Source organism: Myotis yumanensis, unplaced genomic scaffold, assembly GCF_028538775.1.
Source record: "Myotis yumanensis isolate MYYU_CA2020_CCGP unplaced genomic scaffold, mMyoYum1.0.hap1 SCAF_2, whole genome shotgun sequence".
NCBI lineage: Eukaryota > Metazoa > Chordata > Mammalia > Chiroptera > Vespertilionidae > Myotis > Myotis yumanensis.
In genome coordinates this window covers 928,859-950,855 of record NW_027223753.1, presented here as the reverse complement: position 1 = coordinate 950,855, position 21,997 = coordinate 928,859, and the positions used below count along the sequence as shown (strand labels likewise).

Sequence of the window (21,997 nt, the reverse complement as noted above, 5' to 3'; positions counted from 1 at the left end):
GGTAACACCTGATGTCAGAAGCCCCTCAGCTGCAAGTCTGCACCCTGTGAGAAAGGACGGTGCCCAGCCCCGAGCCCGCCCCACCCTGCGCCTGGGCAGAAAGACTCCATGAGCAGGGCACACCGTCTTTAATAAAGTTTGAATTAAAAAGTCACTGAGTAAAGGGTCACGAGTGTCTCCATCACATCGGAACGTCGGCATGCAGGTCCCAGCTGATCCTAGCAGGGAGCCGGCCGGACCCACAGAACCAGGCCTCCGCTCGCTGCTGGGAGGGCTGCCGCAGGGGAACATTCACATTCAGCAACTCTTCACGTATGAAAGAAATAGGTCAAAATAATCTCAAACAATTAAAATATAATATATATTTATAATTCCAGGCCCCAAAAGCAATCACGTGGCTAGGAACAGAGCTTCCAGTCGTGAGGCCGGTGGGACCACCTCCGCGAGGCGAGGCTGGGAAGCGGCCGGGGCCCAGCGTTCGTGCAACCTCGTGAACGCAGCTGCTCCGCCGCAGGCTCCGCGGCGCCTGCTCCCGCTGGGCCTGGTCACAGCCGCCTCCGAGGGTCCTTCGCCCCCAGCCCCCTCGACTGGCTGCCCAGCCTGACGGACTCATTCTGTCCATTTAAACACCTGGTGTCACTGTAATGAATCAATGCAATTCCGGCTCAGTGTCAGTCTCCTCCAGAACCTGTTATTTCCGTTACAAATAATTGAAGCTCCTTTTTACAAAGAAAATCCGACTCCCTCGCCACCAGCTACTTTACGTGGAGACAGAGGCGGTCACACGGCTCAGGCCGCCGGGGGCTCGAGGGCGGGCGGGCGCCGTCTAACTCGCAAACGTCTTGCCCGCGTCCTCCTTCCCCTTGTACGTCCTCTTGCCGTGCGTGAACGGGATGTACCGGTACTTGATCATGTGCTGGGACAGACAGACAGACAGACACGTCGGCGATAAGCTCCCATCCCAGGCGTCACGGGGCTGGGGGGGCGGGGGGGGGGGGTGTCTGGGAAAGGTCCCGAGAGCAGGCCGGCCGGGATGGGATGGGATGGGAGGCGCCCTGACATCAGTGAGGTGGGCAGTGGGCCTGCCCAGGCCTGTTTCAGGGTAGAGTGTGCAGAACCCCTGCACCGTCCGGCAGGTCCCGGCTCTGACCCACAGGACGCCATGCCCAGGAGGAGGGCACACCCAGGGCCTTTCCTACCCAGCCCCCAGGGCTGACGGCCCAGGCCCGTTCCCAACACCGGCCGTGGCCCAGAACCGCTGGCAGAGGGGAGCGAGCCCGCGTCCCGCCCCCGGCCTGCAGAGCTTCCTGCCGCTCCTGCAGACGAGGCAGGTCCCACGGGGCGCCTGCCCTCCCCACGCGCCGTGGCCGCGCAGCCGGCACCGCCTTTCCGGGCTCGGCGCCCCGGGTACCTTGATCTGCCTCTTCATGGTGATGCAGAAGAGCATGATGAAGTACATGACCAGGATGGGCCAGAACACCGGCACGTTGAACGCCTCGAAGAAGGTGCAGACCGTGGCCACCAGGATGCCCTTGGTGGCCGAGTGCCTGCGGGAGGAGGGAAGGTGAGCGCAGCACACGGGCCGCACACAGCTGTGTCCTCGGCCTCCCGGTCTGACTGCAGTGAGGGTGCCGACGCCGCTCCCCAGGGACCATGAGAGCCAGGCAGCTCCCAGGGCTCCACCGTGCAGCCCGGCCACGGCCCCACTGAACTTCCTCCTGGCCTCCCCTTCCTACAGAGCAAAGGCCAGCTTCCTCGGGGCTCCCAGGCGCCCCCACACCCCACAGCATGTCATGCTCAGTCCCCCACACGCCCAGAATACAGAGCAAGAATGTGGTGGCTCACTCCTTCAGGGTTTTGATCCAACAAATACAGGACAGAGAGGGCACAGAGCCCCCATGCCCCCCGAGAGTGGAGTTACCTATCCTGTCACCCTCCCGTCACCGCCTCACGCAGATGTCACCGCCTCTAGGGGATCTGGGTACCAGCCAGCCTCGTCCCAGAGCACAGCACCGGTCCCAGGCGGCCCAGCCCCAAGTGCATAGGACACCTGAGCGGACAGGAGCTGGTCCAGCTGCCTCCACCAGAAGGGGTGCCGTGCGTGGAGCAGGACAGAGACTGTTACGCAGCCCACCCTTTGGGGGGCAAGTCTGCAACGTACCGGGAGGCTCTGCCCAAAAGCAACCTCTTTGCTCGTTTCAAAGAGCTTTGGCCTCAACCAGCAACTGGGAGAGGCCACTGGGCAGCGGTCCCCCAGGGCCCTGGGCCCAGCCACGCCCTCGAGCACGGCGCTCCTGCTGGGGGTGAACAAATATTCCAAACAAAGGAGGACAACACTCATTTCTCTGAAAAGTCCAACTTGCTGGCTAACGCGAACCAATCCGGTCTGTTCCCAGGCTCACTGACCAGCCGCACGGACAAGCAGCGCTGGGGGTTCACTCACCAAAACTTAAACTCTGGGAGCCTCCGTATGAACGGCCGGAACTCCTCGTTCTGTTTGGTTGGCAACGAGGGGCCGTCATCTGAAAGGCAGAACGGGGTCAGGAAAAGCGCAGTCGCCGCCTTTACTCCCACGACCCCATTGACACGCTCCCCCGACGCTCTGGAAGGAGGAGGCCTAACGTGAAGCAGGTTCGTGTCATTTCCCAAGGCCAGGTGGGACCTTCAGCCGAGTTAGAATTCAAGCGAGAACTCCTTTTAAAGAAGAACTTGCACGTATTTTACAATTCCTTAAAAATTCAACTACACGTGAGTTAAACTCAGGAACACACCACCCGCACTACACAAAGGAGCACAAGGGAGACGGGCATTCGCACGGGGGCTGAGCCCGCCCAGCCTCGCCCCACCCCACCCGAGACAGCTGCCTGCTGCTGCTCGAGAAGCTGTGGCCACAGACATGGCCTCAGGTTCTCCCCACCTCCCCCCAAGGCCACATCTCGTGGGGTGTGGGGCTCCTCTCATATTTCCATCCAATAGTCTGTAGAGAAGAGTCGGGGCTCCGGGTCAGCACTGCACAGCCAAGGACACGCCGGCGCTTTCTCCCCAGCGAGGGCGTCCTCAGGTGCTGGGACAGGGGCTCGCCCTCCCCACTGCCCACCAGCGGCACTTGCCCTCCCTGCCCAGGAACGGCCGGAGCAGTGGGGCCAAGACCTTCCAGCCCAGGGCCTGGGACCCAGAGCTCCACCCTCCATGGAGCGGGCCCGGCGCTCTGGCCTGGTGGCCATCACAAGCCCCGTTGCCGTCGGAAGCTCTGGCTACGTGAGGGGCCCAACTGACGAGTGTGGAGGGGCCTGCAAGGCAGGCTGGCGGTTTCGGAAGGAGCAGACCCTAACCCCCTCCGCACGCGGCCTCGACAAGCTACACAGCCCGGTGCCTGGGTTTCGCCTGGACATCGGGATGCAGAGGGAACACCCGGCACACAGCTGTCCGGGGCTTCATGGTCATTCCACGAGCACCTGAACACGATGACCCGGCTCCAGGCCCGTCTTAAACACAAACCAGGCTCACGGGGGGCTCGTGTTTCCGGAGGACAGAGCGGCCGAGCAGCACGCGGGCGGCGCCTACCTGAGTCCTCCATCAGGGACGGGTCCACCTTGGGAGACAGGAAAGCGATGAAGAGGTTCAGGTGGTAGATCCCCAAGGCGTAGGTCACGATGTACCAGCCCTGGGAGAGAAGGAAGCAGTTAGGCGCCGGCCGGCACGCTGACCTCGCGGGGTACCTGGCAGACGCCAGACCGGGGGCCAGACTGAGAGCAGACCCGCTCCTCACGGCAGAGGGGTCACAACGAGGGACAACGAAGTGGCGACTGTCCACGGGGTCAGTTTTCTGCTCTGTGTGTCTTCACAATGGACAAGCCAGAGGGCCAGTCAGAGGCACACACCCCCGAAGCCACCAGCTCCTGGGAGCGCAGAGGGAGGTTCCTCACGGCTGTGCCGGGGCCGCGTCGGTGTCTGTGGCACCTCCGTGCCCGGCACGTGCCGGCTGACAGCCCCGCTGCGCCTCAAACCTGCTCACACACACTGAGTGCCTTCCTCTCTCCCAGCAGGAACCAGAACCGGAAAGTCCGGAAATCAAGAAAGCGGGTAAGAATGTTCTAGAGCCCTACGTCCTCGGGAACGAGGCGGGAGGAACCCTGCAGGACGTGCACACGCTCACCTGCACCTGCGCTCACTTTCGAAAGCCTGGCCACCCTCCAGGTCAGAGCGGGCCCAGGTGTGGGTGCCAGAGACCGCGCAGCTCCGCAGGCCCAGGCGAGGGTGCCCCGCAGGTGTGACTGGAACAGTCACGTGACCCCGCCCGGCTTCTCTACAGCAAGGTTCTGGCTCATTCTTCCCATTTCAGAATGGACCGAGTTCCCACTTAAAAGACAAAACTAAAGCCAACGGCAGTGAATCCACCCGGAACCGCAGGCGTCCTGTCCCGCAGACCCCGTCCCGCTGTGCCGGCCCCAGGCGCCCCGTGGGCTGACTGGCGGGGACACGTCCAGGAACAACACCCAAGGCGAGTTTCCACTCTGCGTCTGTGGGACCATCCGCAGCCTGTGTCCCCCCAGGACCACGGCCTCCTGTCCCAGGCCACGCCTGGGAGGAGGCGCCCGCATGGCCAGGAAACACCTTCCTGCTCCAGAGGAAACACCGGACGAGGCCTGAGCCTCCGCGAGAACCCGCCTCGGGCCAGGCAGTCACCACAGCGCACGCGAGGCCCACAGCAGCAGCCCAGCCCCACGGGGATCGCGCCGCCCGTCCCGCCTCGGCCACACCCACCTGCAGCAGGTAGACCCGGATCATGTAGACACAGCTCAGGCCCAGCGTCACCACCCATCGCACGGCCGTGTATGGTGTGGACTTGTCCAGCCAGGACTGGTAGATCTGCAAGGACAGGAGTGCGTGCGCGTCACCCACCAGCACGCCGCCCGCACGTGCACCTCCCCACCGCGGGCCTCCGGCCGAGCATCCCCGGGCGGCGCAGCGATGACGCTAACCCCAAATTTATGGCAACCATTCGAGGCAGGTCCAGTCCTCGGGCAAACACAACACAGAACGAGTTCTCACCGCAGGCGTCCTCAGCACCAGGAGAGGCCTGCCCGAGGCAGGAAAGTGCGCACCTCGGAGTCGCCACCTGCACGCAGGACCCAGCCCACGGCCGCGAGGAGCCGGCCCAACCGGCAGCGTGGAGCGGGCACAGGTGGCAACACTGCAGCCGTGGAGTTTGCAGAGGAACTCGAATTTATATGTACACACGCATGTATGTGTCTGCACGTGTGTAATTAGTATGTATGCTTCCAACTCTACTTTTGAAATTGCTTAATCTTAACATTTAAAGTTTTAACTGTGGAAATCTTCACCCGGTCGTAAAGCACAGAATGCGCGCGCCCACGGCCAGTTGTTCAAATCCCTCTTCATGTTGAAACTGACAGCACAACGCGCGTGGCGCTGGGGCATCGTGGAGCGCTGCTGGCTGCACAGGCTCCGTCCCGGCCCACGCTGGGTCCAGCACCGTGCGCACCCCGGGCGAGGGGCCACGGGTGCAGACGCAGGTGGCCGGGAAGGGCGGTCAGATCAGAGTCCAGGCGCCGCTACGTCTGTACTGCTTGGAGCTAAGGATGGTTTTCTCATTATTAAAGGTTGGAAAACAACCCAGAAACCAAGTGTGGGGCAAAGACCAGGGGTCGTCCATCACTGGCCCCTCCAAGAAGACACGGCCCCTGACAGAGGGAGCCGGTCCTGAGAGCAAGCGCGAGGCTCCTGTGCACGCCCGCCCCTCGGGCACCCCCGCCCCGTGGACACCCCCACCCCACGGGCACCCCCGCCCCGCGGACCTGCCCAGCACAGCTCTCCTGCACACATGCCCACAGGCACCCGACACCCACCTGGCCGAGGCGTGTGAAGAACCTGTACACCACAGAAGGCTTCCCGTGGACGGAGTCTCCCACGCTGTCCCCTTCGGACATCCTGTAACTGAGAAGGCACAGGCGCGGTCAGACCAGGAAGCAGGCAGCCCTGGGCCCTTGCGCCACCTCCAGGGAGCAGCTCAGTGCCAGCTTCCCCGCGCCTCCCCGTGAGCGGCCCTGGACAAGAACAGCAGGTGACACGGCTGGTGGCGGGCCAGGAAGGCACGTGACATGCAAAGCAGTCCGGGTGGACTTTCATTTCTGCCACCGCCACCCGGAGCCGCCTCTCCTGGGGCCCAGGAGCCGCCCCGCCGCCCCTGCAGTCCTGTGGCCACAGCTGCGTGTCCACCCCCCTGGGCCGGTCCACAGGCTGGGCCACCGCACCCACGCCTGCCCCGCTCCTCAGACACGCCTCCCCAGCACCTGCTCCTGTCACGCCCTCGTTCCCAAGCGCCCCTTCTTCTAGCCCAGCCCGTCCCCGCCAGGCCGCTCTCCGGGCGCTCGTGGCCAGCCAGGACCTCCTGGTCCTCTCAGGGCCGCATCCGCCCCTCCACCGGGGGGAAGACGCCACGCCGACCTCAGGTGGTCAGCTGCCGCGCCCCAGTTCCTTATCGGCCAGTGGGGTAACCCTAGCTGCTCATGACTATTGCAACACGCTGCTGTGGTTCCGAGGACTGACCCTGCGAGCCCAGCACCCACATCACCAAGCCGGTGGGCAGCATCGCCCGGCTTCACCGGGAGGAGCCGTCCACAGTGAGCCACTCGCCCGCGGGCAGGGCTGGCCTCCCACCCCGCCGGCCGCTGCCCGATCCTGGGGGTGAGAAGCACCCGGGACCTAAGCTGGCGAAGACGCCAGGACCAAGCTCACCGCTGCCCCCAACCTACAGGCGGCACCGCCCCTACCACAGCCGGTTCGTTTCCAAGGCCCCTGAGCGGGCGGCCGAGGCCCAGGTTCCTCGTCTGGAAAATGACGTCCCTCCCAGACAGCCCGCCCTGTTCTGACAGGACAGAGCTGAAGGCGTCTGGGGCCGTCAGCCCTCCGTCGCCGCGTGGCACCTGCGCCACCCCCCCTCCCCCAGCCCACTCTCCCATCACGCTGTCGCACCGGAGCGCAGGGCGTCCTCTCTGAAGCGAGGGCAGGCGCTGGGGTGTGGTCCTGCGTCTCCAATGGAAATGTTTTCCAGTCACAACTTCCACCTAAAATCGCGGAGCAGCCCCTCTGCCACGCGCGTCACGGCAGAGCCGACCGCGGCTCCACGGCTCCCCACCTGCAGCGCGTCCAGGGCAGAGCCTGGAGGGTCCTGGGGACGGGCGCGCCCTTCGCTCCAGGGAGACACAGGGACGAGGCTGCCCAGGACGGGACAGGCTCCGGCCTCCGCGTTCCTGGCCGGAGGGCGGCTGTCCATCCCCCGGGGAGCAGTCCGTTTCCCACGTTAGAACCCGCGACCAGGACGCTGGCCACCGGCCCAGGCGAAGCCAGGCAGCAGGAGCCTCCGCGCCTCCATCCCGGTCGGACGGGCGGTTCCGGCGGCACCTGTCAAGGCCGAGGCGCTCACCGCTGAAGCGCTTCACTCCCCGAGGCCTCGGGAGGAGCCCCGGGAGGAGCCCCGGGAGCACCCGCTGCCCCGGGCTGACCACCCGTCCGTCCGTCCGTCCGTCCGTGAAACCAGCTCGTCAACAACAACATTAAGGATGTGGACTTTGGAGTCAAACGGGCCGCTTTCAGCCTCGGGCTCTGCCGCTTCCTCGTCGAGGGCACATTCCAGCTGCGATCGCACCCCGCACCTGGGGCTCCCCGCGGGGGGCGGCGGCCCTGGCACCCGGCTGGGTCACGGCACGCGTCCAGCGGGCAGTCGGCGCCCCTCTCCGTCCTGGCTTCTCTACCTGCTCCGCCCGGAGCGCCTGGAGGGGGCCTGTCGCCCAGGGAGGCCCGGGACCGTCAGGGGACTCAGCGCTTCATTCTCGGCCACAGAGAACAAGGCGAGGCGAGCACCAGGCCGACGTCGGGCGCAGCCTGTCGGTGCGGCTCCGGGGCCCCCTCTCCCGGGAGCGAGCAGCGCGGCCCCCGCTCCGTCTGCTCCCCTCCCGCCCCTCGGTTCCCGTTTCAGCCTCGTCGGCTTCCTGCAAGGCCGAGGGCTCCTCCCGCCCCGAGGTGCCCACCGGGCCCCACGCTGCACCCGAGCGGTCGCCGCGTGCACTGGGCGGAGCGCCCACCGCGAGGCCCTTCCCGGGCCCGGGTCCCAGCGTGCACAGCGTCCAGGGCCCGGACCTCGGCACAGGGGCCGACAAGGCGCTGCCCGCGAGACGGGCCTGGCGGCGGCGCCTCCGAATGCGCCCTGTGACCGACACGTCATCCCGAGCAGCCCGCCTGCAGCCCGACGCCTTCCACCGGCCCCTCCAGACGACCCGGCCACCGGCGCCCCGCACCACCCGGGCGGGCGGGCGGCCCCTCCCGGACGCGCGGCGGGAGGGGGGCCGATCAGCCCACAGACACCGGGGGCCCGGCCCGGCCCTCCTGCCCCCGCCTGCCCCGCCCCCGTCCGCCCGCCGGTACCTCGCGGCTCTGCAGCGGCCGAGCGCGGTCTCCGAGGGCCGCGGGGAGAAGGACGCGGGCAGGGGCCGCGCCGGTGCTTGGCTCGGTCCGGGAAGGGGCAGACTAGCACTTCCGCTCTGTACTGCGCGGCGCCGCCTCCGGGCTTCCAAGATGGACGCCGGGGCGGAGCCAAGAGCCTCCAACCATTTCCGCTTCCGGTGCGGGCGCCTTTTCCCGGCGGAAAGAACGTAAGCAGCGGAAGTGCGCTGGGCCGCGCAGGCGCAGGCGCGTCTTCTGGCTCCGGGCCCGAAGGACGCCACTCCAGATCTTGTGATTGCCCAGAGACTGGGCCCGTGACCACACCCCTAGCGACCAACGAACCAATAGAGGAGGCTTTAGTGGTTGCCAAGGTAAACTTCTAGCGGCAAGATGGCAGCCGCCAGTCAAGGAAGCCGGAGCTCCCGCCCGCAGCGCCGGGACCCGCAGGGGCGGCCGCCACAGGACGGTAACGGCTACAGGGCTGGGGGCGGGGGGGGCGCGTCCGGCTGCCCTACGTCCTACCCGCGCCCCGGTCCCCACGCGAGCTTCCACGAGCCCCCGTCGGTATCCCCGGAGACCTCGTCGCCCCTGGCCCTGGAAGGGTCCTCGCCTCCGGGTGCGCGGTGCCCCGCGGGATGGGCGGGGGAGGGGGTCTCGGGGCCCGGAGACCGAGCCGGAAGGCGCCCGAGCCTGGACGCGCGGTTCCGAGGTTTGACGGGAGCTGTCCTTAGAGTTACGGAAAAGGGACTGGAGTGAACTCCGAGTCCGCTCCGCTCTCTTCCGGTAGAACCCGACCTCGTTTTCGGCAGATGCAGGAGTCTGATGACGCCACACTCCTCTAGAACCGCTCCCCCCAAGTTGTGCCCCGCAAACCAGGGGGCTGGTGGGGGTGGGAGTGGGAGTGGGGGCTGGTGCGCTCAGCAGCGGCGCGGCCGGAGTGAGGGCTTTGTCCTGATGGGACTGGAGGCCACCGGAGGGGCCAGCTTCCTGACGTATGGTAGCAATCATCTCAGGTAGAAACTGTAGTTTAACTCTAACCCTGCTGTTTGGCTTCTGTACTTATTTGCTTTGTTTAACAATAGAAAAGTTATTTTGATTTTCTGAATTGTATAAATCATCCCATTCGATTAAATACCCTAATCGGATTATGTGAATATCCCATCTGTCGTGGCCATACTGGTCTTAGAAAGCACATTTCCCTTCACCTGGGAAGGACAGCACAGTCATCCCAAGGTCAGAGGGCTCCAGTTAACGTGTCCCTGTTGACTCAGTGTTCCAGAGACCCAAAAACTGTGATTTAGATCACAGGCTTAAGTCTGACCAGGTTCCTCACTCCAGACCCGAAGCCTCTAGATAATGTGTTTCTGTCAATGCAGTCACCCCGAGACCCAAAACTGTAATTAACACGCTGCTTCTGCTTCTGTAAACTGCTTTTTTTGCAAACCAGGTTCCTCATTTCAAACTTTGAGATGTAATCAATACCTTTGTGATTTTTTGCCTATATAACCCTGGAGCTGCGAACATCTTGTGACTATGAGATTTGGGGACTGGCCCCTCATAGTCCCGGATTGCAATAAATGTGACTCTTTAATTCGACTTCTTGAGGCGTCCTTCTGTGATTCGAGGGGTACATTACAGCATCCCCCGCCCTGCCCTCGCCTTCCTCTGGCTAATTAGACTGAGCTCGGAAGTCCCCTCTCCCCTCCCTCAAGGCCCTCCCACCCGGCCTGCCTGTCTGCACTGAGTAGGCGCTCATCACGTTCGATGCTTAAGCAAACGAAGGAGTGGGGGCGGGGTGGACAGTACACAGGACAAGTCCTGACCCCCAGACTGAAGCCTCGGGCAGCCGTGTCGGGAGGTCACAGGTGGGGAAGCGCACAGAGGCCCCCAGACCACCCCACCTGGAGGGTTGCTGGACGTCAGCCAGGCTGCCTGTGCCACATGCTCACCCGTGCGTCCTTCTCGATATCCAGGCTACGGTGTCTACACCTACCCCAATTCCTTCTTCCGATACGAAGGGGAGTGGAAAGGCGGGAAGACCCACGGTAAGAAGCGTCCGTGGCCTCTCCCCGCAGCGGCCACCCTGCAGCCGACAGCCCCTTTCCTCCGGGCGCTGGGGAGGCGGGTGGCACCAGGTGCTGGTGGGACTGGGCCCCCACACTGTCACTGTCGCCCAGGAAAGGCACTGGGGCTCACTGGGCAAGCTGCCCTGGGCCGTGGCACCGGGGTCAGAGGGGACCCCTGGCCTGCCACCTCCTCGCAGGCAGGAAACCGCAGCTGCCTTCGTGGTTCATTTCTGACGAGAAAGAGCTTATCTCCTTTCGTAGAAAGGCTCAGCCGCCTTGGAGCGAGTCTGTGAAGGTCACCTGGAGGTCTCCCAGCGGGTCCCCAGCTCCGCCCAGTTTCATGTCTGCCTGGGGTTCTGCTGAGGATCGGAGAGAGAGAGAGAGAGAGAGGAAACATTGATGTGAGAGACACAGCAGCTGTTTGCCTCCCACACGCACCCCGACCCACAACCGAGGTTGTGCCTTTGACTGGAAATCGGGCCGACCGAGACCCTGGGTCCGAGGGCTGACGCTCTGACCACGAGCAGAGCTGGCCAGGCCTGTGGCGTTCTCTCATATGAGCTCTTTTTCCTGTGGGCCCCGCCTTTTGGCCTTTACGGATTGTAGCGCTTCTGCCAGAGATTTCTCACGTTCACTCGGGTCTCGGACTCCCCCTCCCGCTCCTCTCTGAGAAACAGCCCGGCAGCTTGCGGGCACCAGCGGGCACTCCGGCCGCTGCGAGGCGTGACGGCACCATCTCCTTCTCCAGGTCGCGGGAAGCTGCTGTTTAAGGACGGAAGTTACTACGAGGGCGAGTTTGCAGACGGGGAGATCGTGGGCCAAGGCCGCCGCCACTGGGCCGCCACAGGTCAGCTCCGAGACCCTGGCGACCTGCTGACTCCCTGCTCCCAAACCATCTCCCTTCTGGGTGCGAAGGCACTTCCGGCTGTAAACTGGGGGCCCTGGTTCCCCTGAGGGGTCACAGCCCGTGCCAGCCGGGGGTGGGGTGCTAGGGTGCTGCCCACAGCGAGGCCAGGGGCTGCCTCCCGACCTTCAAACCCCCAGACCCTCATGGGCAAGCGTGGTGGTCGGTTCCCAGCGGGAGAAGGCTCAGCCCTCGGATCTGGGACACCGCTGCCCACCGAGGGCCCCGGGGTGGGCTTTGCAGGAACCAAGAGGGCAGGTCCGGATCCGCCTGGTCCTGTGTCCCCTCGTAAACCAGGGTCCGCCCTGAACCGGCCATCGCTCAGGGGACGGCGGGCGACTCGGAACCGGCGCCGACCCTGACCTTGCGCCCCCTCCTCGTCCCCCCAGGGAACACCTATTCTGGTCAGTTTGTCTTTGGAGAGCCCCAAGGCCACGGCGTCATGGAGTACAAGGCGGGGGGCCGCTACGAAGGGGAGCTGTGCCACGGCGTGAGAGAAGGTCTGCGCCCCCGGGGCCCGGGAATGGTGGCCGAGCCCCGCCCCCTGCCCGGCACTCGGACTCCGTGGCGGGCGGGGGGGGGCTCAGGGCCCTGCACCTGACAGGGGCTGGTGTCCCTTCAGGTCCAGAGCCCCAGCCCCCGCGTGACTGTGGGGTGGGAAGGAGGTGAGGGTGCACTCCTGCCCCCGGAGCCGTGGCTGGCACAGTGTGTGGGGGGCTGTGCCTGTGATGCCAACCACCACTATGTGACAAGCCCCCCAAAACCTAGTGGCACAGCCCTGGCCAGTTTGGCTCAGTGGATAGAGCATTGGCCTGAGGACTGAAGGGTCCCGGGTTTAATTCCGGTCACGGGCACATACCTGGGTGGCAGGCTCAATCCCAGGCCCTGGTCGGGGCGTGTGTGGGAGGTAACCAGCCCACGTGTCTCCCGCATCAATGCTTCTCTCTCTGTCTCCCCCCCCCCCCGCCCCCACTCTCTCTAAAAACCAATGGGAAAATACTCTCAGGTGAGGATTCACACAAAATACAAAACCTAGAGTCTGGAAACAACGCCCCTTTTATGACTTGCTTGCAATCCCGGGTCAGAGGTCGGCCTGGGCTCAGCCTGCCAGGTCTTCTGGCCTCGCTGCAGCCTCGGGGCTCCGGGCCCAGAAGCGCAAGCACCGCGGAGGCCTCAGCGCGGGCACGGCCTCCTCGCCTGCCCCAGGCCGGCAGGGGGGCGGTGGGCACGGCCCGGAGGCCCAGCCGCCCCGAGGCGAGCAGGAACTTCCTCTGAGTGTTGCTGTGTTAGAAGTAGGAGGGCCCGGCCGGCGGGGCTCAGGGGCTGAGCGTCGGCCTATGAACCAGGAGGTCACGGTTCGGTTCCAGTCAGGACACGAGCCCGGGTTGCAGGCTCGATCCCCAGGAGGGGGCCAGCCGACCCATGACTCTCCCATCATTGATGTTTCTCTCTCTCCCTCCCTCTCCCTTCCTCTCTGAAATCAACAAAAATAAATTTTTAATAAATGAATGAAAGCAGTAGGAATGGCCTCGCACCGCCGACGTCCAAACCGGAAAACCCGGGTCTAGACAGAGGCCCCTAGAATGGGCCACTCAGGCCTCGCCAGTCACACGCAGGTTCCGGTACACACACACACACACACACACACTCACACACACACACGCCCCACAAACAGGTCCGGGGCACATAGCATTGCCCCCCTCCCCCCCCACACACACAGCAGGTGCGCCGGCCTCCCTGTGCCCGCCCTCAGGGCCTCGGAGAGCTGCACCCAGAGCCACTTGTACTGGCGGCTGCTGGCGCCGCCCCAGGTCACCCCCAGCCCCTGGACGGCGGCTCCTGGGTCCCGTGCTGAGCCCTGTGGCCCCGCCTTGTCCTGAAGTCACCGCCTTCCCGCCCGGCGGTCGCCTGCAGCTGGCTCTGCTCCTCCCCAGGACACGGGCGTCTGGTGGAGCAGGACGGGCGCGTGTACTGGGGATCCTTTCACAACAACAAGCGACACGGCCTCGGGCACATGGCCTTCCCGTGAGTACCGGGCCCGAGGCCAGGGGCCCTCGGAGTGTGGGGTCTGCGCTCCCCTCGGTCACTGGCTGGCCGTGCGCGTGGTTCAGGGGCTCTGAGCCCCGTGGAACCCTCGGGGGCGGGAGGGGCGTGCGGCCCACAGAGGCCTGTCTCCCTCGGCCGCCGGCTGGACATCGGCCTCCTAAGCTCCTGGGCCAGTTTCTCATCCGAAATCCTGCCGCTGGGATTTGTGGGTTCACCTCCCCCTTTTCTTCCCTGTTGTGTCCTCTCCGAGCCCCGCACCCTGGGGGGCTGAGTCCCACACTGGGGGGGTCCTACACCTGGGGGGCTGAGTCCCACACCTGGGGGGCCGAGTCCCACACCTGGGGGGCCGAGTCCCGCACACCTGGGGGGTGGCCATGTGCTCTCAGGACCAGGGCTGTCACCGCACCTGCCGAGCGCCCAGCCTCCTGCCCGGGCACCGGGCCATCTGTCGGCCTATTTCTGCCGCGGTGCCCGTGGTGCGCCCGGCCGGTCGCTCAGTCGGAGGAGCTGGCCTGAGTCAGGCGCCCCCTGTCCCAGCCTGAGCCCGGCCTCTGGGTCCCGCAGGAACGGTGACGAGTACGAAGGCAACTGGGTGCGGGACCAGCGGCAGGGCCACGGCGTGCTGCGCTGCGCGGACGGCTCCACCTACGAGGTACAGGTCTCCTCGGGGCGCAGCTCACGGGGGGGGGGGGGGGGGGGGGCACTGTCCCCACTTCACTGGCCACCAAACCGAGGCTCGGGGAGCTCACGGCCCTTCGTCCCGTCCGGCTCCTGAACCCACGACCCTCCACTCTCCCGGGCGCTGAGGTGCGGGTTCTGCTCCTCTGGGCCCGGCACCCGGGAAGCGTTTGAATGAGAAGTTCCAGGTGGCGCTGCAGGGCAGGGGGGCCGTCTGCTCCTCGCGCCAGGCCTGCGCCCCTCTCCCCTCTCCCCTCCCCTCTCCCCTCTCCCCTGCAAACTGGCTCAGCCCAGAGGCCGGGAGGTGGGACAGGCTCCTGCAAACGCCCGGCTCACGGGGTGCCCGCTGTTCGTCCACTCGCCACCAGGGGGCAGCCCAGCCCTGCCCACGCCGCAGCTCCAAGTTGTCGCCAGGGCGGGACGTGGCCTGCTGACCCCGGACCCCGGGCTGCACCCTTGTCGGGAGTGAGGAGGGGTGTCTGCTGAGTCGTGGGGCGCGGCTCAGGCTGCAGCCCCGGGTCCCGCAGGCCCTCGCGGGAGAGAGGAGCACGTGTGAGGGGGGTCGTGGAGCCTGTGGTCGCACAGGCCCCGGGGACGGTCTTGCCCGCAGCGCGAAGGGTCCGACTTCACGGGAACACGCGTCCTCTGTGGCCGCCCGAGGGGCGCACCCCCCTGACAGCGGCTGCCCTCTCACCGGCTGCTCCCGCAGGGACAGTGGCACAGCGACGTCCGCAGCGGCCTGGGCAGCATGGCCCACTGCTCCGGGCTCCTCTACAGGGGGATGTGGATCAACGGCCACCCGGTGGGTAGGTGTCCCCTGCCCCCCTCCTGGTCTCACCGGGTCTGGCTGCGTTTTCTCAGGGGGCCCTGGCCAGTCACTGGGAGGTGCTGGGGGCCCGGATGAAGTGGGAGCTAGAACCCCCCTAGAACACACTCCACGTGGCTCCCAGGGCTCGTGACCTGCGAGGCCCGTCAGGCTTTGCACCCGATCCCGGGGTCCCCCACCCACGGGCCCTGAGCATCTGCACCCACTGCCTCCGTCCGGTCCCACCTGAGCTCCGCACGTGACATGAGCACAGGTGGCCAGTGGCCTGCAGGGGCCTCCTCTGGGGGGGCTGCCTCCTCCCCGTGCTGCCCCCTGAGCATTAAAGTGGCCCCAACAGGACGAGGGTGACCCCCACCCCTCGGGGGCCCTGGCTCCTGGCGGGGAGAGGCCACGGGGGCACCAATAACGCTGAACCAGCCACGTGGGCACCGCTGAGCCGGGCAGGCTCCTCGGCTGGGGCCTGGGGGGAGGGCGGACCCTGGGGTGCAAGTCTGGGGGCCAAGCTCAGGCGACCCCCCTCAATGGAGCCTCCCAGCGGAGCCTGGCCCTGTGGGGGCCCCTCAGGCTCCTTAGTCAGGTCACCTCGGGAAGGAATCCCGGGTCCCCGCCCCCAAATTCGGGGTCCTGTCCGAACCCCTGGGTGTGACGCAGCCTCACCTCCCCTGACGGGGTCCCGGGCTGGTGGCTCCCCGACTCCCTGGCCAAGTGGGCTCTGGGTTAGTTGCCCTGCTGGGCGCACCCGGAAGGCCTTCTGCCCCGGGCCCTGCCCTCCATCCTCCCGGCGCCTCCATGAGCTCCCAGCCCCGCTCCGCCCAGTCCCGGCCCGAAGCCCAGCGCCCCGTCAAGCTGTGCGCAAGGCCGTCACTCTTGGGGGGCAGACCCCAGAGGGTCCTCGTGCAGGGGACCCGCCCACCAAGCCGCCCTCAGACGCAGGGGTCCAGGCAGGAGGGGGACGTGGGGCCGGTCCAGCCTGTGTGCCCAGACCCTGCGGCCCGCTCCCCCCCAGCACTTGGCGACACCCTGCGGCCCATTTGGTAGAAGCCGGTGGTTCTGAACGAGCTGCTTCAAAGACTCACGGCCGAGAAAACACACAAACACACAAACACCAAAGTCTCAGCGACGCCGCCTTAGGGACACCTCGCCCACCACCCCCCTCCGCCCCCCAGGCAGCCAGTCAGGGGCTTCAGCCTCTGCATCTGCGTGTGGCCGGCAGGCGGAGCCCCTCCGGGTGCCAACAGGGGCTCGCACCCCTTAGGGGAGAGGGCCTGCGGGGGGCGGCCCCACACCTGGGGCTCTCGCCTCGGGCACCGCGGGCAGGTGGCACCGGCACCCAGGATGTGCCTCTGCTCTCTCCCAGGGCGAGCCGCGAAGACTGTGATTCTGGGCCCGGAGGTGATGGACGTCGCCCGGGGCGCCTCCTTCACGGTGCACGTGCAGCTGCTGCAGGACAACGGGGCGGTGGCCACCAGTAAGCAAGAAGCCGCGTGTACGCATGTGTGTATGTGTGCATGCATGTGCGTGAGCTCGTGTGAGCATGCGTGAGCTCATGTGTGCATGTGTGTGAGCTCGTGTGTGAGATCGTGTGTGCATGTGTGTGAGCTTGTGTGTGAGCATTGTGTGAGATCGTGTGTGCATGTGTGGGCTCGTGTGAGCATGTGTGAGCTCATGTGTGCATGTGTGTGAGCTCGTGTGTGAGATCGTGTGTGCATGTGTGTGAGATTGTGTGTGAGCATTGTGTGAGCTCGTGTGTGCATGTGTGTGAGCCCGTGTGAGCATGTGTGAGCTCATGTGTGCATGTGTGTGAGCTCGTGTGTGACCATGTGTGTGGGCTCGTGTGCGTATGTGTGTGAGCTCATGTGAGCATGTGTGTGAGGTCGTGTGAGCATGTGTGTGAGCTCGCGTGTGAGCTCGTGTGTGCATTGTGTGAGCTCGTGTGAGTGTGTATGAGCTCGTGTGTGCATGTGTGTGAGCTCGTGTGAGTGTGTGTGAGCTCGTGTGTGCATGTGTATGGGCTCGTGTGAGCATGTGTGTGAGCTCATGTGTGAGCTCGTGTGTGCATGTGTGTGAGCTCGTGTGAGCATGTGTGTGAGCTCGTGTGAGTGTGTGTGAGCTCGTGTGAGCATGTGTGTGAGCTCGTGTGTGAGCTCGTGTGTGCATGTGTGTGAGCTTGTGTGAGTGTGTGAGTGTGTGTGAGCTCGTGTGAGCATGTGTGTGAGCTCGTGTGAGTGTGTGTGAGCTCGTGTGAGCATGTGTGTGAGCTCGTGTGAACATGTGTGTGAGCTCATGTGTGCATGTGTGTGAGCTCGTGTGAGCATGTGTGTGAGCATGTGTGAGCATGTGTGTGAGCTCGTGTGAGCATGTGTGTGAGCATGTGTGTGCATGTGTGTGAGCTCGTGTGAGTGTGTGTGAGCTCGTGTGAGCATGTGTGTGAGCTCATGTGAGCATGTGTGTGAGCTCGTGTGAGTGTGTGTGAGCTCGTGTGAGCATGTGTGTGAGCTCGTGTGAGCTCGTGTGAGCATGTGTGCTGTGCATGCCCGTGTGCAGTGGTCACACGCTCACAGAGGGAGGGGACGGTGACGGTGCAGCACCGGGTGCGGCTGCGTAGCCCGGTCCGGCCAGGAGGGGAGGAAGGCCTCGGCCTGGGAGGGAATCAGGCCACCTCCCCCCGGCCTGCTGCTCTTCCCAGGATGGTCAGCCCCGTGGTGAGGCCGGGGAGGGACAGGCCAACTTCACACAGAGGCCCTCCCCACCCCCGGCCACCTGAGACACCGCGGGGGTGGGGGGCGGGGCAGGACTCGTTAATAACCTCACAGGATTCCTGATGTCACACTTGCCTTAGCTCAACAAGCTTTTTTTAAAACATATTCTTACTAGAGGCCTGGTGCACGGATTTGTGCACATTGAAAGGAAATTAATTAGAAGGTGGCTGGTGGGGTGGGACTGGGCGAGATGGGCCAGACACGCCCTGGAGCCAACCTCCCACAGTCTCTCCCCTGGGGTGGCACCGCGGCTCCAAGGGCGTCTGCAGAGTGAGCGGGGTCCCTCCGGCAGGTGGGGTCCCTCGGCCTGGCCTGCGGGGATTGGGCCGAAACTGGCTCTCCGACATCCCCCGAGGGGTCCCGGAGTGTGAGATGGCGGTTCTCGGGTGATGCACCCCAGAATCGGGCTCCCTCCTCTCTGGTTCCGGGTGCGTCACCCGAGAACCACAGCTGCCAAGTCACCGCAGCTCGGCAGCTCCTGCGTTGAGCATCTGCCCCCTGGTGGTCAGTGTGCATCATAGCTACCGGTCGGACGGTCGAAAGGTCGGCTGGTTGCTTAGGCTTTTATATATATAGACTGATTTCAGGGAGGAAGGGAGAGAGAGAGAAACATCGATCAGCTGCCTCCTGCACGCCCCACACTGGGGATCGAGCCCACACCCGGGCGTGTGCACTGACTGGGAATCGAACCCTGATCTCCTGGTTTGTTGGTCGATGCTCAGCCACTGAGCCACACCGGCCGAGCTCCACAGGCGTTCATCAGGACGCCTCGAGGTGTAGCAGGCACCAAACGTATTTAGTCACAATTGGCTTATTTAACAACTTTATTGTGGCATCATTTACATACCATCAAATCCATCTGCATCAGCAACGCCACGATTTTTAGTAAATTTTAGTAAATTTGCAGTCAGACAACCGTCGCCACACCACAGTGCCGACCCAGACCCTTCCCTTCACCCAGAAAGGCCCCTCCACCCTGTCCACACCCTCAGCCCCACGCAGCCCGAGCCCCCCACCCCACCCCACCCGCTCTGTGGATTTGCCTCCTCTGGGCATTTCCTGTGTGACCTGTGGGGTGCGTCTCGGCTCAGCTGTGTCCACTCACACCGCGCTTCCGGGGTCGCCGCGTTGCCACGCGTGTGGGCCTCCTTCCTCTCCTGCCCAGTGGTCTTCCGTGGCGTCCCCACACCACGCCTGTCGCCCGCCCAGGGACGGCTGGCGTGTTCGCGCTGTGAGGGCTCCTGCCCAGCTTTCGTGTGAGCGCGTGTTTTCGATGATGTACCAGGATCGCTGGAGCGCACGGCACATCTGTGCTTGAACTTTCAAGAAACTGCCGGAGTGTTTTCCCGAGAGGCAGCCCTGGTCTCCGGTGCCACCGACAGGGCCTGAGGGCTGGCTCCACCCGGCCACACGTGGTGTCCACAGGCGCCATCCTGAGGGCGTGGGTGGCATCGAACGTAACCCGCAACACACGGCCCCTTCGGCCATCTTTCTTCTTGAGCAGCTGTCCGTTTCGTCGACGTTGCCAGCCTTCTCGCCTAAGCCCGTTCGTGCCCCTTCTCCCCTGAATGCAGTGATGGCGCCGCTGGTTCCCACTGTGGATCAGTGTGTCTTTTTTCTTCTCTTCCTGACTCCTCGGGCTGGAGGTTATCAATTTCATTGATAACCAACCAACCCTTTGCTTTCTGTTGTCTATTTTATTAGTTCCTATTTTGGTCTTATTCCTTGCTTCTCCTTACTTTGGGTTTAATTTAATGTCCTTTCTCTAGTTCTTAAGGTGGGAACTAAGGTTATTTCAGACCTTTTCTAGTATAAGAGTTTATTGCTATGAATTTCCCTCTGGGCACCACTTTAGCTGCATCCTACAGATTTCATATGTCATGCTTCCATTTTCATTCAATTCAAGATATTTCCTGATTTCTCATTGAACCATGAGTAAGTTAGAAGGGTCTTGTTTCATTTCCAAATACTTGGAGATTTTCCAGAGAGCTTTCTGTTAATAATTTCTAATTTCCCTCCATGTGGTGAGGGTCGTATTTTGTATATCCTGAATCCTTTTCACTTTATCAAGACTTGTTTTATGGCCCAGAATATGGTCAGTTTTGGGACATGTTTCGTGAGCACATTGAGAAGAGTGTGGATTCTGCTCTTTTGTTTGGAATCTATACTAATAAAAGCCTATGTGGTCGTCACATCCTCACACCGTGACGCCCTCACGCCGCAACGAGTGATCATCAGGGGGCTGCGTGCACAGCAGGCGCACGTGGGTGGGCAAGGACTTAACGCTGCGTCCCCGGTGGGGACTTGACCAGGAGGTGCATCAGGGGAGCGGATGGCAGCTACCGCTGCCCAGGGCCGGCCCGAGGCTCAGGCAAGCTGCAGTGGCTGTGAGGGCCGAGGCTCAGGCAGCCTCACAGCCGGCAGTGGCAGCAGCAGAGGCGTGATGGGGGCGGTGCCTTCCCCTGATCAGAAGGTCGCCTCCCGCAGAGGGAGGCCAGACTGCGGCTTAGGCCCGCTCCCCACTGGGAGCCATCAGAAGGACATCCCCTGAGGGCTCCCAGACTGTGAGAGGGGGCAGGCCAGGACCCCGCCCCCCCCCCCCCCCCCCCAGTGCACAAATTTTCATGCACCGGGCCTCTGGTATTATATAAAAGTCAACCCGGCGTATTTTGTTGATTTTATTGCTCAAGTTTGCCACATCCTTGCTGACTTTCCATCTGCCTGTTCTACCCATGATGGAGAGTGGTGTATTGAAATCTCTGATTATAATTGTGGATGTGTCTATTTCTGCTTTCATTTCTGTCAACTTTTGCTTCATTATTTTGAGGCTCTGTTAACAGGAGCACAAACGTTTGGGGTTTTGTGCCATTTAATGAATCGACCCCTTATCATTGTGACATCACCTTCCTTTCACCCCCGTGGTGGCCTTCGCTCTGCCGTCCACTCCCCATGATGTTAACGTCGGGGCTTTCCCCTGACTGGTGTTACCGTCTCTGCCCTTGAGCTGGGACCTGTTTGGGTCTTTACGTTTAAAGTGCGGTCTCTGTAGGCAGCGTGCAGTTGGGTCCTGCTTTTGTATCCCATCGGACCATCTCTGCCTTTTAACTGGTGTGTTTATACCGTTCGTATTTAATATAATTTTGATGTAACAGATGGGGACTTACCATTTCACTATTCATTTTCCATTTCCTCAGCTGTCTTTCCCTCCTTTACACCTTATTCCTGTTTTCTTGGATATTGTTTTTTTTTGACCCATTTTATCTCCTCCATTGTTGGCTTAGTATTTGTCGCTCTGTTTTCTTATTTTAGGGGCTTGAGGCTGGCGATGCACATCTTTAACGTTTCAGTCCACTTCCGGGCAACACCACACCCTTCGTGTATGGGAACCACGCCGTTCCCTGCTCTCTCCCTACCCCCATCTTTACACGATCACAGTTACACTCACGCGTCCACACACTTCCTGAGGCTTTGCTGCGATTCATTTACCTTCAGAGTCTCACAAGCAGGAAGAGGACTCCCTCTCTTCAGCCACCGGTTCCCTTTCTGGTTCTGCTCATTCCTCCCGGTTCCCAGCCGGCGCCCTTGCCTCCTGCCGGGAGGACCTCACGTCACCGTGCACGGGTTTCCTGGCGATGAATCCTTCCAGCTTTCCTCTCCCGGGAAATGTCGGAATTCACTTTCGCTTTCACTGTGTCCTTCCCAGAGGGAGTTCCCTGCCCAGGGGCCCTCTCGGCGCCCACGTCCCCCGAGACAGCGACCGGGCCACGTGGGCCACACAGTTTGCCCCAGTGTTTAGGGACCATGTCCTTGCCTGGCGCCCGGGACCCCGGAACCCCGTCTCACTGACCTGCACCCGCCTTCCTGGCTGCCCGCAGGGGCAGGGCGAGCGGGATGGTGACTCCGTTGTGACCCGAGGCGGAAGGCGGTCAAACCACCCTCGGTTTCCCCGCCACTCGGCTCCGGGTCTTTCCAAGTCAGAGTCCTCCCCGTGTTGGCCGGCGGCGTCTCTGCCAGATCTTGGCATCGCGGGAGGCTGGGCGTCAGGCCCCCCGCTTGGCGGTGGTCAGTGGTGGCCATCGACTCTCCTGCTCCCCCCGACCCTGAGCCCGAGTCCACGGGGCCGGCCTGTGTGGGTGCCTCGGGGGTGTGGGCAGGTGGGGCGGGCCAGGCCCTGGGTCAGGGTGGGAGACGGGTCGTGAGGGGCAGTGTTCCCTGGGTGACCCAGCCACGAGGGAGGCAGGCCTCGACGTGTCTG

At 63.5% G+C, this 21,997-nt stretch overlaps 2 protein-coding genes across 2 annotated transcripts in view; one reads left to right on the top strand and one right to left on the bottom strand.

Annotated features, from left to right (window-relative positions):
- Window positions 1–113: 113 nt before the first annotated feature.
- On the bottom strand, window positions 114–8,591 carry RER1 (retention in endoplasmic reticulum sorting receptor 1). Its single transcript, XM_070403883.1, has 7 exons — window positions 8,446–8,591; window positions 5,871–5,958; window positions 4,765–4,869; window positions 3,565–3,664; window positions 2,444–2,522; window positions 1,412–1,547; window positions 114–916 (listed from the first exon to the last, which is right to left on the bottom strand). Exons 2-7 carry the CDS (start codon window positions 5,949–5,951, stop codon window positions 827–829), a joined length of 591 nt encoding a protein of 196 aa, XP_070259984.1. The 5' UTR covers window positions 5,952–5,958; window positions 8,446–8,591; the 3' UTR covers window positions 114–826.
- MORN1 (MORN repeat containing 1) overlaps window positions 8,457–21,997 on the top strand; it is a 28,759-nt gene continuing 15,218 nt past the window's right edge. The window contains exons 1-8 of the mRNA XM_070403884.1: window positions 8,457–8,929; window positions 10,437–10,508; window positions 11,278–11,376; window positions 11,823–11,933; window positions 13,368–13,458; window positions 14,044–14,131; window positions 14,867–14,963; window positions 16,341–16,451. Of these exons, the coding sequence (XP_070259985.1) occupies window positions 8,854–8,929; window positions 10,437–10,508; window positions 11,278–11,376; window positions 11,823–11,933; window positions 13,368–13,458; window positions 14,044–14,131; window positions 14,867–14,963; window positions 16,341–16,451 (745 nt within the window). The 5' untranslated portion in view covers window positions 8,457–8,853. The remainder of the gene's footprint in view (window positions 8,930–10,436; window positions 10,509–11,277; window positions 11,377–11,822; window positions 11,934–13,367; window positions 13,459–14,043; window positions 14,132–14,866; window positions 14,964–16,340; window positions 16,452–21,997) is intronic.

What these genes read in the sequence shown, in the direction of transcription:
- RER1 (XM_070403883.1), bottom strand. Translation starts at nt 5,951, where the DNA reads ATGTCCGAAGGGGACAGCGTGGGAGACTCCGTCCACGGGAAGCCTTCT. An exon ending in TCCGGGTCTACCTGCTGCAG is followed by an intron (nt 3,665 to 4,764) that starts GTGGGTGTGGCC and finishes CTTCTCTCCCAG; the next exon opens with GGCTGGTACATCGTGACCTA. An exon ending in GTCCCTGATGGAGGACTCAG is followed by an intron (nt 2,523 to 3,564) that starts GTAGGCGCCGCC and finishes TCTGCCTTTCAG; the next exon opens with ATGACGGCCCCTCGTTGCCA.